Source organism: Coenobita brevimanus, chromosome 100, assembly GCF_032717465.1.
Source record: "Coenobita brevimanus isolate Jiangsu-jjx chromosome 100, ASM3271746v2, whole genome shotgun sequence".
In the NCBI taxonomy this organism is placed as follows: Eukaryota; Metazoa; Arthropoda; class Malacostraca; order Decapoda; family Coenobitidae; genus Coenobita; species Coenobita brevimanus.
This window is the reverse complement of record NC_137053.1, coordinates 27227368-27241848: the sequence shown is the minus strand read 5'-3', so window position 1 is coordinate 27241848 and position 14481 is coordinate 27227368. Positions and strand designations below refer to the sequence as shown.

Below are 14481 nucleotides of genomic sequence, written 5' to 3'. Positions count from 1 at the left end.
GTGCTGTAGATGATCTGATCACACAGAGAGATTGAATGTTTAAAAATCTGTGAAAAGAGAGTGCATGAGTCATACTTTGGGGAAACAGAGGGTGGATGGATAACGTATATGACTGTGTAAGTATGTGAAAAACTAAAAGAAACAAAAGATTATACAGACAGATTTGGATAGGTGAAGTACGTATGGAGATGAACATGACAATATTTGCTCTCCTTTTTTAATCTCGTATTTGATGAAATTGCTCTATACCAAAAACATTATGAAGCCCAGTTTTGTGTGAACCGTTTTGCCTGTGAGATGGGACCGACAATATCGAGGCCTCAGTCATCTTTACTGATGGTCCTTCTGAGTTTAAGCTTTCCTATGCTGGTTTCTGAATTCCTCCCTTTTCATGTAAGAGGGAAAGAGGGTTGGGATGATGATGACGACTACACAAACATGATTCTTATTTAGTTGCTGATGTGTGCATAGTTTAAAACGTCATGTATATTACTCCTAGGCTTCATCTCACCTGCAACAGGTGCTTCTCCTAAACTAAATGAAGTCATAGGACGCCGATAAAATATAATACAAAAAGTCATCATGGTGATGAGGGGATAAAGCGTAAGGGATTCGTAAAACATAATTATGTATTATTGTTAGATATCTCGTGTACGAATGTCTCGTTTAATCATAATCACGGTGTTCAGTATAACAATTGAAGACCTAGAAAGTACTCAGAGAGCGCATACCTCCGCCAATGCCATTGCCATTAAAAAGGATCCGGATCCGTGGATATTAAGTGGAGCACAAAGGATCCGAATCCTCCCGAAAATTTAATCAATTGTCGCTTGACCCATGGCCCACTTTTCCACAAAATTTCATTGAAATTCACCGAGAACTTTTGAAGATAATGTGCGGGATAATCCGGATCTGGATCCTCCCCGAAATTTAACCAATTCTTTCTTGGTCCATGATCCACCCTTCCACAAAATTTGATTGAAATTCATTAGGATCTTTTGGAAATATCGTGTGGACAAACAAACAATGATGAAAAGTACTGCAGCTGGCACCACACAAGATCCAATGATGGTCATTAAAATTTTTATATGGGAGTCCCTACCCTTGGTAGAGGGTCCCATATTTACTTTTGCCTAGGGACCCCAACGAGGTTAATCCGACCCTGGGTGGAATGTAATACTAGGTACTGAATGCTGAATTCTCTCCCATTCCGAATGCTTTCTTGTTTTTGTGTTTATTTCTGAACTTGTTTTCATCAGTTCATGTTAACAACTATTTTAGAAGAAAAATTGCAAGTTAGCTACCAAATGCATATTAGGGGAGGCGGTGGCTGAATCGGTTGAGAGGCGGCCTGCAATCCTGATGGACCCAGGTTCGAATCCCGGCTGGGGCAGGGAACAGTTTAAGGATTTGAATTTCATAAAAGCAGACCTTCCTGATCTACCAAAAGACCCGCCGACACGTCGTAAAATACCCCCGCTAACTCCAATGCACCAGTCCTGTATGAGACAGCCCTAGCATGTATTCAGTATGGACGGTGGGTGTCAGCACCGAAGTGGTGACATGTGGAGGTGTAGGAGGACTACTGGGTCTTGGGATAGGCTACTGCCCCCGAGATATAGATCTGAAGCCTTTACCCAGAGTCGAAGACATTAAAAAAAAAAAAAAAATGCTGCTAGAACATAATACTGTATATACTCGTCTCTGGCTATGACTACAGTAGGTACCAATCCCCATCTACCTGTATCCCTCCAGAAATCTGGTCCTACCCTGACAAATTTTCCCCCTTGGACCTATTTTTCACTATAAACCTTTTTTCCTACTTATGGCCTTTTTCCCCCTTGGTCCTGGTTTTCCCCTTGCACCAATCTTCCCCCCCTGAACCTATTTTCCCCCTTGGACCGATTTTCCCCATGAAACCTATTTTCCCCCCCCTAAACCTGCTTTCCCCATGGACCTATTCTCCAAAGAGATCTATTTTTCCTCATGGCCCTCTTTTCTAAATTTGATGTGTTTCCCCCCGTGGAGCTGTTTTCTCATATAGATCTATTCCCCCTGCAGTCCGTTCTTCCCGGACAAATTTTTCCCCATGGATCTATTTCCCCCATGGATCTTTTTCGCTCCCATTCACGAAAATTTCCCCACGGATCTACCTTTCTCCACGGATCTATTTTTCCCAATATGTAGTATCCACCCTGCATCAATGTTCCACCATGGATCTTCTTTCCATCCAGTGCCCTTACATGGAATGGGACCACGAATCTGTGGAGCTTTGCATATTATCTGAAAAAGCGTCTGATTGTTATAGAATGATTTTCGACTGTAAGGCGCTTAGTGTAGCTCAAATTTTCCTCCAAATATGTACGATACATATCCGGTTATTCAGAAGCGTTATAGCGCCTAACACGCTCGTGTACGGAGTTTGGTTTTTGAGTTATGACTGATGAAGAAAGGAAGAACATACTTGATATTTATGCGACCCGAGTACATGACTCCTGTGAAGGCTTGTGGTACTTTGCTAGTAGCTGTGCACTTAAATGGCGGAGATCGTTTAGTCTGTATGCATAAAAGCTGGACTTAGCAAGTGGGTTCCTATACTTATGTACTTGACGTCATTATGTACTTGACGTCATTTGAACCTAGGCCAGCCCTACATAATAAGTGCTCCCTCGCTTACTGATCGGTGTTTTTCACATACTCATTCTTACTTTTCCAGCCTGGGTAGTCATTTGAGATTAATATTCGCCTGTTACTATTACTTGTACAGTACCAACAGGAAATAAGATAAAAATGTAACGTCACGAACTTTTTACTGAAAGAATTCTCCTCATTCTGAGAGCCAGGCAGCTGGAAAGACGGAAACTTTGATAGGCTTCCGTTGAAAAGCCCATATGATTTAACTATAGGTACGGTAAGTGGCTGGCTGCTTGTCAGTCCTTTATTCTATATAGTGGCCTCCATTTTAACCTTTTTTTTTTTACATAAATCTAACAGGTTGTGGGTCGTAGGTGTCAAGATAAGTAGGGGCCGTGGGGGTCAAGGTATGTAGGAGTCAGGGTATGTATGAATTGTGGGGGTCTAGGTATGTAAGGGGTCGTTGGGGTCAAGGTATGTCCGGGTCGTGTGAGACAAGGTATGTAGGGGTCGTGGGAGTTAAGGTATGTGTGGATCTTGGGAGTCAAGGTATGTAGGGGTCGTAGGAGTCAAGGTATGTAGAGATCATGGGGTCAAGGAATGTACGAGTCATGGGGTCAAGGTATGTAGGGGTCGTGGGGGTTTTAGAACTATAGGTAAAAAGCCGTGTGACGTGCTGTAGATGCACTGGAGGGATTGTTATTTATCATTAAGTGTTCCAGTCTTTTAAGTCTTGCCTGCCTCCCTAGACCTGCCAGTGTGACGGTGATAGTGGCTGAGGGCGAGGGCGTGCGCCTGACGTGCCGGGTGGACGCCAAGCCAGAGGATGACCTGCGCTTCATCTGGTACTTCAACAACACCCTGGACACCGTGGAGGTTGAACGTCACCGCGTCCAGGTCCGCACAGGCCTCTCATACCTCGACTACACACCCAGGTGACGCCAAGTGTCGAGTTTAGTTAAGAAAAGTTTAGGACCAGGATACACAAACAAACTTATCAAATCACTCTCGTAGCTCAGACTATGAATGACAGGAAGAACAAAAGGCATGGGAAAGTTCGGTTTTTCCTTCCAGCAAAACTTTATCTTAGTTACATTATAATTTTCTCACATTTTACCTTTCTCAAGAAAAAAAACAAACGACAAGAAAAGGTTCGTCATTTCCCTTTCCTTGTTCTTCCCGCAATAACTGATTATAGAAACGACAGGGAATTGACCATAAGTTTGTCAATCCAGTAACAGGTCAGTAATTTCCTGTACACTTGGTTGGTTCCCAACTCCTAAGCTTTTCACTGGCATTGTCAAACTTGGATCATTTTTTTTCTCCACAGTTTCAAACGACTTTAAGAGAATCACTACGAAGTCAGTGTGAAAGAAAAAAAATCACTATATTCCTTTCTCTGCTTTGGTAGAAAGAAAATAGTTTACGGTTAACTGCTGACTATTTTATTCAGCAGAAATCATGCACAATCAATGTGGTAAGCGAAACTCCAACGTTTTTAATTATGGCTGGTTTGCAAGGCCAGATCTCGTTAGGTTTTGACAAATTTCAAGACTTCGTAAAGTAACTGGTGCTCGCAACAAAGTAGTAAGAAGGTTGGATTTGGTTTAGCAGGGTAAATTAGAGAAGGCTTAGTTGCTTCGGTCCAAGTTTGATTTGAAACATAGTTAAGTAGTGTTAGACTGATTAATTCAGACTAAATTGTTTTACTTTAGTTAGATTCGGAAAGTGTGGTGTAAGTTTGATTACTTTTGCTTAGATTAGGGAATCTAGGGTAAAGTGGATTAGAATAAACTGTGTTAGGTTTGGCTTCCTTAGGTCAGGTTAGGGTGACTTAGTCTGTGTTGGGTTAGACTCGGCGAGTATTGGATTAGATTAAGTTAGGTTAGAACCTGTTGTTTCAGGCCAGGTTTGATAAGAGCTGTGATTCCAAAACTTTCTGACATGACGCCCCCCTTTTAGTTCAAGAAATTTTCTTCCCCCTCCCCCACCTGTTTTTTAGTTAAACTTTAACTTTTATATTATATATCCTAGTATTATTTAGGTTTAACTAACTGGTACCCAATCTTTGTATCTGCAAAGCAGATTAAGTAAGAAAACGTAAGTTTTTCCACCAAAAAGCCATAACTGAATAGGTGTTGGCGCATCACTAGCTGGTTACGGGAAAAATTTATACAGGATGACGACTGAGGGTAACACAAGACTGAAAAACACAGTATAAATCATGTGATAAAATTAACATGCATAAGGCTGAGGGAAGACTGGTGGGTGGTGGTGCAGTGGCTGTCGAATAGCCAGTCAGATACCGATGACATATGCACAAGACGAGTGAGGAAGGAAATTAATGCAAAACTGGCAAGGGTGACTTTTTTCTTTTTTCTTTACTTTTTTTTGTTTTTTTTGTTTTAGGATGTCTGGCAAGTGTAAATACAGTGATTTCTTTTGAATATCATAAATCCAGTGTTTTTGTATTACCGTTTTTAAACAAAAATCATAATTTATAGAACACGGTCTCACTCCCCTCCGTATTCACCTCACGTCCTCCAAGAGAGGCACGTCTACTAGTATGGGAACCTTTGGGGAAACTGACAAGGTTTGGTTAGAATCTGTCTCATGTTACAATCAAGGTTACGCTAAACTAGATTAGATTAGATATGGCTAGGTAAGCTCTTGCCCAGATCATGTTATGTGACTGAGAGTACCAAGCCGTTTTATTATGGCTTTTTGTTGCTCAAGAGTTTAATGTCGATGTACTCAACACACACACACACACACACACACACACACACACACACACACACACACACACACACACACACACACACACACACACACACACACACACTTACTCCAAAACTCGTTCACTCGCGCACGTACCTCTGATCCCCCCTTTTTTCACTGACACACTTTCATTTCCACTTTCACATTCCAACACTTTCACTTCGCACCCTCTCCTACTCAGTCACCCAGTCATCCCAACAGCTCCACGCCCAGTGATGCAACAGTACACTCACTCCCATTGTCGCACGACCAAGAATCTACCCTCACAGCCCAATTAGCCCAGCCGTAAAGTGGAGCGGGCGTTCAGTAAACACGCAGTGATACAAATGGCCGCCACTGCAGCAGGGGAAAGTACACGGTCAACAGGAGACTAGGAACGGAGACCTTTCCTTGACTGTGTGTGCATTTTCCAGCCTTTTGTTTTCTTTTCCTTTCTTTACCTTCGCATTTCTGCCTCTCCCTAGCTTTGCCTGACTCTTCGTGTTTTTTCTCCACGTTCTCTGCCTTTCACTGTTTTCTTGCCTCTTTCTCTCTACCCTTTACATTTTTCCCTGTCTTTCCCTATTTTTCCCGCCTCTCAAGGACTTTGGCTGCGTCTCACTACATTGTCCTACCTCTTTCTAACTTCGTCTACTTTTGCTAAAATTTTCTCACACTTTTTTTATATCTCCCCAACTCTGCATGCTTCTCTCTACATTTTTCTGTTTCTCTCTCTCTCTCTCTCTCTCTCTCTCTCTCTCTCTCTCTCTCTCTCTCTCTCTCTCTCTCTCTCTCTCTCAATTGTCCCATCTTTTCCTGCCTCCATTCTTGTTTCCTTTAGCCTCCTTCCCTTCCCAATATCTCCCTGCTCTCATCTCTCTTTAAATCGCTCTCCTTATCTGTCTCCATCTCCTCTGACATGCCATGTTTTTCCTTCCTCTTCTCTTCCGTTCCTACCTTATTCTCTTTTTTCCATCCACACTTTCCTTTCCCTGCCTTGCTCCCTGACTTTCCCCAGTACCTTGGCAGTGCCATTCTCTTTCTACGTCTTTCCAACCTCCTGCCATTTTCTGCCTTCAGCTTTCTCCCTGCCTCGCATTGTGTGTCCCTGCCACTTTATCTTCTTGCTGATCTGTTCCCTGCCTAACCTTCTCTCACTCCTTTTTCCCTTTCTCTGTGCCAGCGTCCCTCGCACTCCACAGGCAGGCGTTTTATTGCCTCTCCCCATGTCTCTGTTTCTCTCCCTTTCTTTCTGAACTTGTTTTTTGACCAGCTGATGGTCCCTGTCTTTCACTGTGCCTACGTGCCTTGTCCTGAAGGCCGAGTGGGAAGTCGTTGCGACTGAGAGTAACGGCGTTAAGAGTATTTCAAAGCCAGTCTACTGGACTGATGCTAAAATCTGCATCTTTTAAGGCGGAAACGATAAATATGCAAGTCAGTCAAATGAGTCCTAAATTAGTCGGGAAACACACTCACTCGTTAACAAAATTCAGGAAACATTCCAAAGGATAAAAAACATCAGTATTAAAAAAAATATCTCAATGCTTTAAGGAGTGATGAAGTAGCCTGTTTTAAATATTCGATTCATATGTGAATGGAGCTGGCATTTGAGGTGGCAATGGCACAATAAATTTCGTTTCATAAGGGCGTTGTCGACAGAAGTGAAAAATACCGGGTTAGGTATTTTTATTTTTTCTTTATGGCTAGAGCTTTATAATGGATAATTGAACCTGTTCATTAAATGAAAAAAAAAGTGAATTGTTTTTCACATACGGGGTCTTGTTAGACCATAAATCACAGTTCTGTGGGTTAAGCCAATGTGAGTCGTGATAACTTACATAAAAAAAAAAAAAAAAGGGTGGGGAGGGGACAAGTAGATAAAAATAAATTAAAGTAAAAGTCTTAATCTAAGAATGAGATATGAAACTGATATACATTTATAACTTGGCTGTTCGACCCCATAGGTTTCTCCTACATTTTCACTGCCGCTCATACGTTCTGCTTCTCCCTACATGCTCTTCCTTTCTCAGCCTTTCCCTACCATCACTGGTTCACCTTTCATGCCTATTCCAACTACTTTCTCCAACAACAACCCCTTCATGACACCGTTCTACCTGATTTAACTCATTTTTCTTCTCTTTCCCTTCGCCGCCTTTCATGCCTGTTTCTGCCTATCGTTTCAACATGCTGGCCTCTAGCGTTCTGTCTCTTCCAACATTATTTAACCTTGCTTTTCCTATACCTTCTCCTCCCTGTCTCACCTATATCTACGATTATCCTCTCATCTCTAACCTCTCCCTTTTCTTTCCTTTCATCTCTAGCAATTCTTTCCCTACCCTGACCTGTTTTCTTGTGACCTGTACTATCGTGCCCAACCCCTCTTTTCCCTGCCATGATCTGCTTTTCCTCACCTTGCCCTGCCTTGACATATCTTGTCCCTTTTCCTGTACTGTACTGTCGTCCCTTGCACTATCTTGTCCTGTCCTCAGTTATCACTCCTTTCATTTTCCTCTCACTGCTCTCGCCTCAGTCAGTTTTCCCCTATCTTGTCCTCCCACGTATCTTTTACTTGCTTTTTGAAGTTAATCAAAAGAGAAAAATGTCGAAGTTATTTGACTGGCCACACACATTCGCCCAACTTGTTCCACTACATTTCTTCTCTCTTTTACACACACCGTTCTCTTCCTTTCTTAATCCAATACTCACTTTTACTTTCCTATACCTTGTAAACTTCACTTCTTTCCAAACACACTTTTGCGCTTTGCCTACATTCTCCCAGATTCATTATTCCCTTCTGTTTTCTCACGATCTCTCTCTAAAGCCAGTTATCTGTTTCTCCTTCCACATTCTCAGACCCACTCAACCTTTTCTTCATTCCTCCTTCACAACTCTACATCTTTTCTTCTTCCTGTTACTTTTCACACACATCCTTACGGTTTTTTACTTAGTCTACATACTCAACACACCTTTCCTAACTTTTTTACACACTGCAACATCATTCAACCCCTCTCCATTTCGTGTTCTAATACCCCACTTCTCACCTCTTTCAACCCTTCACAGACATCCAAGCAACCTCAGTACCCCACACTCCATGCCACACCTTCGCTTACACCTCTAACATCAAATTACAACTCCCACTTCAGCATCCCTCATCATATCCTCCCTTTACACATACCACACATCTTTACACCCCTCTCAGTTCCTTCCTCACTCCCATACTTCCAGTTTCCTGAAACACATTCCACAGCACGACCTTTCCCCACACCTATAGTGACAACCATCGCTCCATGACATGCAACTGTGCCGTACAAAACTGCAATGTTTAACACTTGACTCCTACGTCATTGTCCCGTTCTCTTACATATTCTTCCTCGTCTCTCCCTCCCCCTTCCCTACATTTCTCCCACACACTTCTCCAGCCGTTATACACATCCCCAAACCCTTCTTTACCTCTCTCACACATCCCCACACCCTTTCTCATCCCTCTCATACATCTCGATACCTCTCCCCACCCTTCTAACATATCATTACCTCCCTCTCGTGCCTCTCACACATCCCATACCCCATCTCTCCCTGCCAATCACAACCATTGGTCATCATGTATCCGTACCGTACCAAAGTGCAGTTTTTATACTCAAACATCGCGTCACCCTTTTGTGTTTGGAGTCAGAACAAATTGGTGATTTTTTTTTTATGGCGACACATTCTACCATGTTTTATTATTGGCGCTGACCAGATGGACTTGGTGGGGGAGATGGTGCTGTCTGTGCTTGTTTGTCAGTCATTTCTGACATTTTCTTTTAATTGCTGATTGGTGGTGCATAGTTGATGCGTGGATGGTGGACTTGGTGCTGCTTGCGTTTGTTTGTAGTGATCAGAAGAAAACCGAGAAAATACTTGAAAGCAATAGAAAATTAGTACCGAAATAAATACATAAAGGCAGAAATAAAGAAAGAATGAAGTACGAAATGAATGACAAATGACGAAGTGTACGAATGTTCATGGATTATAATGCTATTGTTCGTGATTTATCGTGTTGGCAGTTGCTGGTACAATAATGGTGTTGTTATATACACTTTTAAATACTACTTCTTTTATAATGATAATTGTGAAGCTGTATATTAGTGAAGATATTCACTGGTGAAATTTTATTAGCTTGTGATGTTATTTATCGGCAAATATTGGAAACATTTTTTTTTTAATTTGTGTTATTTATTAGATAAATTGTTTGTTACTGAGTTATTTATTAGCGAAGCAATGATTAATTAAGTATAGCTACGGTGTTGTAAAACGCCAGTATTATACATTAGTATTTAGACTCTTGTGACTCAGCTGAATGAAATCGTCCTAGGTTAGAAGAAATAGAAAACTCCCATCATTACCATGAGAGTTTTAATGGTGACATTCCCCGGCTATTATGCCCACTCTCAGTCGAAGCAGAGATACACTACTGGAGTTGTTTCCATTGTGAAAGGATTAATGAAAATCTTACAAGACTGTCATTTCTTGCACCGCTTATGGTCATACTTCATATTTAAGGCAAGTTTTTAATTTTTCTTGACGGTTACTTTCTTTATTAAAGCTTTCATTGCTGCTGCTGATATTGGTGATGCTATAATCGTTAATCCCTCCCCTACCCTGACATCTATTTTGTTTTAGAGTTTCACCATCAGACTGATAAATTCAGCTGAGGAGTGACCTTATAACCTTTATTATCTCATTCACGAGGGAGTTCTTTCATGCTGAATATAACCACTTAGTTGTAGCAAGATTTTAAAACGTGTCATTTTCGTGAGTGAGTTCATTACTGTTCACCACGATGGCCATGATGCCGTCAAGTACCTTCAGTGACCTCTACATCACCTCTACTTGTCTTTGTGACGGGCTTATTCCTACTTAGTTTCTACTGTACTCAAAATGCAAGTTTCATGGTTAGAGACTAGCCTACCAAATGAGTTATAATTCCGATACTGATAACTTTCTTTACAGTATTGATTCCCATACGTACAGTAAGTCCATGAGTACATGTATTTTTTGTTTTTAAATGGCATGTTGCTTACATTTGCTGCAGTAGCTAATACACACACACACACACACACACACACACACACACACACACACACACACACTCACACTCACAACATCTGCAAAGACGGGGGTTTGTGCCTTGCTGGGGTTGCGAAAAGTTTCATTGACGAAGCGGGTGGTCATTGTCCTCCTGGAGCAAGGGGATGAGTGTGTGCGTGTGTGAAGGTCAAGGCTTTGCCCTTAGATCGGATTATCTAAGCTCTCAGATCTCTTCCGGGAGGGTAAAAAGCTGATGATCACAACCATCAAGTGATCCTGACCGACCTGGTGAACAGACACACACACACACACACACACACACACACACACACACACACACACACACACACACAGATCAAGAGGGCCCGCTATTGTAAATATTTAAATGTGGGTGTATCATATTCACTGGTAATCAGACTAATTATTATTTTTTCTCTTGCTTTTGTCTGTGTGTGTATTCACCGTGCATGTGTATGTGCATGTGCGTGTCTGGTGTGTGTGTGTGTGTGTGTGTGTGTGTGTGTGTGTGTGTGTGTGTGTGTGTGTGTGTGCGCGCTCGCATGGTGTGTTTGTGTGCGTCTGTGTTTGCGCACGCGTGTGCATGGTGTGTGTGTGTGTGTGTGTGTGTGTGTGTGTGTGTGTGTGTGTGTGTGTGTGTGTGTGTGTGTGTGTGTGTATGTGTGTGCGCATGGTGTGCTTGTGTGTTTGTGCACGCGCGTGCATGGTGTGTGTGTGTGTGTGTGTGTGTGTGTGTGTGTGTGTGTGTGTGTGTGTGTGTGTGTGTGTGTGTGTGTGCATGCGCATGGTGTGTTTGTGTGCGTTTGTTTTTGTGCACGCTCGTGCATAGTGTGTGTGTGTGTGTGTGTGTGCAGGTCGTCGCGGGACTACGGCAGCCTGGCCTGCTGGGCGACCAACGCGGTGGGCATGTCAGGACTGCAATGATTACAATTATGTAACTACAAACGATATGTAACTACAAACAATATGTAACAATTATGTAACAGTTGCATTAACAAGATGTAACTTTTATGTAACTTTAACTACAGTTATAAGGCTAACACAATTATGTAACATTTGCATTAACAAAATGTAACTACAATTATAAGGCCAACACAAACATGTAACAGTTGCATTAACAAAATGTAACTACAGTTATAAGGCCAAAACAATTATGTAACAGTTGCATTAACAAAACGTAACTACAATAAGGCCAACACAATTATGCATTACCACAATACTATGTAACAATTCATACAATGTTACAATTATTTATTACTACAATGTTTCTACAATATTATGTAACAATTCATACAATGTTACAATTATGTATTACTACAATGTTACTACAGTGTAACAATTACAGTACAATTATGTAACAATTCATACAATGTTACAATTATGTATTACCACAATGTTACTACAATATTATGTAAATTCATACAATGTTACCACAATTCTGTATTATCAGAATCATCACACAAGTTAGGTGAAATACTAGACATTACTAAAGGGATAACTCAATATGTAATGTAATAACCTAGCAGTATTACCAATGCACAATTATATGCGTATGTCTGTTATACATACACATCTTACAAAATGTCATACAACAACCATTGCATATGTTCAATTATGTATACAACTTGTTTAAAATGTAATATTACTAGATCATTGCAATTTACCATGAATATTATATGTATACAATATTATAATCAATATTATGTACTAACAGATTAGCATATATCAATGATAATTACTGTCGGAGGACCTCCAGCGCATGACCGAGCAGTGTCAGGACTCCATATTATAATTACAAATCATAATAGATAGATAGATAGATAGACAGATAGACAGACAGACAGAAGCAGCAAGTCAGAGGATAAGACAGGTATTGTGTCTGCAAGAATAGAGCAATGCTAATCATGCTTACACACTCTAACTCAAGGAATGCTTGATAGGCACACGACAGCGCCTCATGACCATACACACACATACACATATACTCACACACAGGCTTCTAGAACATTTCAACAACAGTGTAACACACGTGACACGACCCCTGCTTCACCAGAATTTAGGAAGCAGAGCTTAGAAGGAGGTTAGGTCGCAGGACTCTATACTTCACTTGAGTGTGAGAGACTTTGTTAATATTTCCAAGACAAATAAAAATAGTCCCATACTCATCTTTACCTCTCCTGTCATTGCATGACAAAAAGGGAACGAAGATTATCTACTTGCCAAACTATTCACATATAACAACCGCTCGTCCACGAGTCTAACATATGTATAACTGATAGACAAAACTTCACTACAAACACTTAAAAACTTATTGTAAGATATGGTGGCAGCAGGCAGGTCAGCTCACACAATGCTCACCTCATCTCACATCACCTGACCTCACCTTACCTCACATAAACCACCTCACCTTAGCTCATATCAGCCTCACTTCACTTCATCTTACCATGTCTCGGCCAAAGCAGGGTTAGGTTAACTTGAATGAGGTAAGCCTATGCCATGCCGTTCTCTTCTTCTCATGTCACTTCTAGGGGTCACCAAGGCTGGGCAGGGCCTTGCAATGCTTCAAGGGCTGTGATGGTCATAAATTACAATTTGTCAGTTTGTACCATTGATCCTGTTAAGTGCATCACTATATAAGCTAATAACTTCTGTAGTTGTCTACCTATCTATCTATCTATTTACTGCCAGACGCCTCAATCCCGTAAGGGGTGACCACAGACAAATCGCCTCCAAGTAGCCATGTCCCCTGCCATTTCACTACCCTGCTCCCGGCTCACCCCCCCCCCTCCCTCATATACTTCTCCACTCCATCCCTCCATCTCATCCTTGGTCACCCCCTCCCTTTCCCTCCCTCCACTTCACTCACATACACTTTTCTCGTCAGTCTCTCACTCTCCATCCTCTCCACATGGCCAAACCACCTCAGTGTGTTTCTCCTAACGATTCCTATCACATCCACATCCTCATCACAACACTTCTTCACTTCCTCATTTGTCAGTCTGTCTCTCCATGTGACTCCACATGCTTCTCTCTAACTCATTTTCACTGCTCTCACACTTGACTCCTGTCCCTCCAACAAGGTCCATGCTTCACCTTCATAAGTTAGAGTTGGTATCACAATAGCCTACTGTCATGTAGTAACATTTTCACGTCCATGCTCACTTCCTTGTTTCTTATCACTGATTTCAAATAACCAGCAACCTTTCTTCTTTGTTGTACCCTTTCAAGCACTTCCCCCTCTAAACTTCCATCCTTACTCATCACACTACCCAAGTGCTTAAATGCACTTACATTTTCCATTTCCTCCTCATCCAACCTCACTGTACATACACTGATTTCACCTTTAGATTCCGTTTCTCACACACTCTACCAAACTCTTCCACCAAACCTTGCAGCTCCCCTTAGTCTTCACTTAACAACACAGTATCATCTGCAAACAACAGTACAGGGAGTTTCCAAAAGCTGCCCTCTCTCAGTAGGGCCGCTCAAACATCTACTGCCTTACCTTGTATCTCTTTTATAACCCCATCCATATACAGATTGAACAACCATTGAGACATGACACATCCCTGTTTCAATCCAACCATCAAATAGAAAAATTCACTCAGTTCACTATCCACACGTACTGCAGCCTAAGGACCCTCATACATACTCTTCACGGCATTCAGCATTTTCCCATCTACTCCATATCTTCTTGATACTTTTCACAATCCTTGTCTATCCACCCTGTCATATGCTTTCTCCAAATCCATGAAGGCTGCATACAGCTTCTTAGCCTTCTCCAGAAACTTTCCCACTAAAGATCTAAGAATGAATATCTGATCTGCACAACCTCTTCCCTTGCTAAAACCTCCCTGTTCTTCTCAAACTAATTCCTCTGTTATTCCCCTAACTTTGTCAATAAGTATCATACCATATACTTTTCCTATTTCACTAAGAAGACAAATGCCCCTATGATTACCACACCTTCCTTTTCTCTTTTTCCTTTGTAGAGGGGAATAA

The 14481-nt window shown here is 41.6% G+C and overlaps 1 protein-coding gene across 1 annotated transcript in view; it reads left to right on the top strand.

Annotated features, from left to right (window-relative positions):
* LOC145414614 (kin of IRRE-like protein 1) overlaps positions 1-11403 on the top strand; it is a 1118604-nt gene extending 1107201 nt beyond the window's left edge. Inside the window, exons 11-12 of the mRNA XM_080284140.1 lie at positions 3384-3569; positions 11334-11403. Of these exons, the coding sequence (XP_080140266.1) occupies positions 3384-3569; positions 11334-11403 (256 nt within the window). The remainder of the gene's footprint in view (positions 1-3383; positions 3570-11333) is intronic.
* Positions 11404-14481: the final 3078 nt, after the last annotated feature.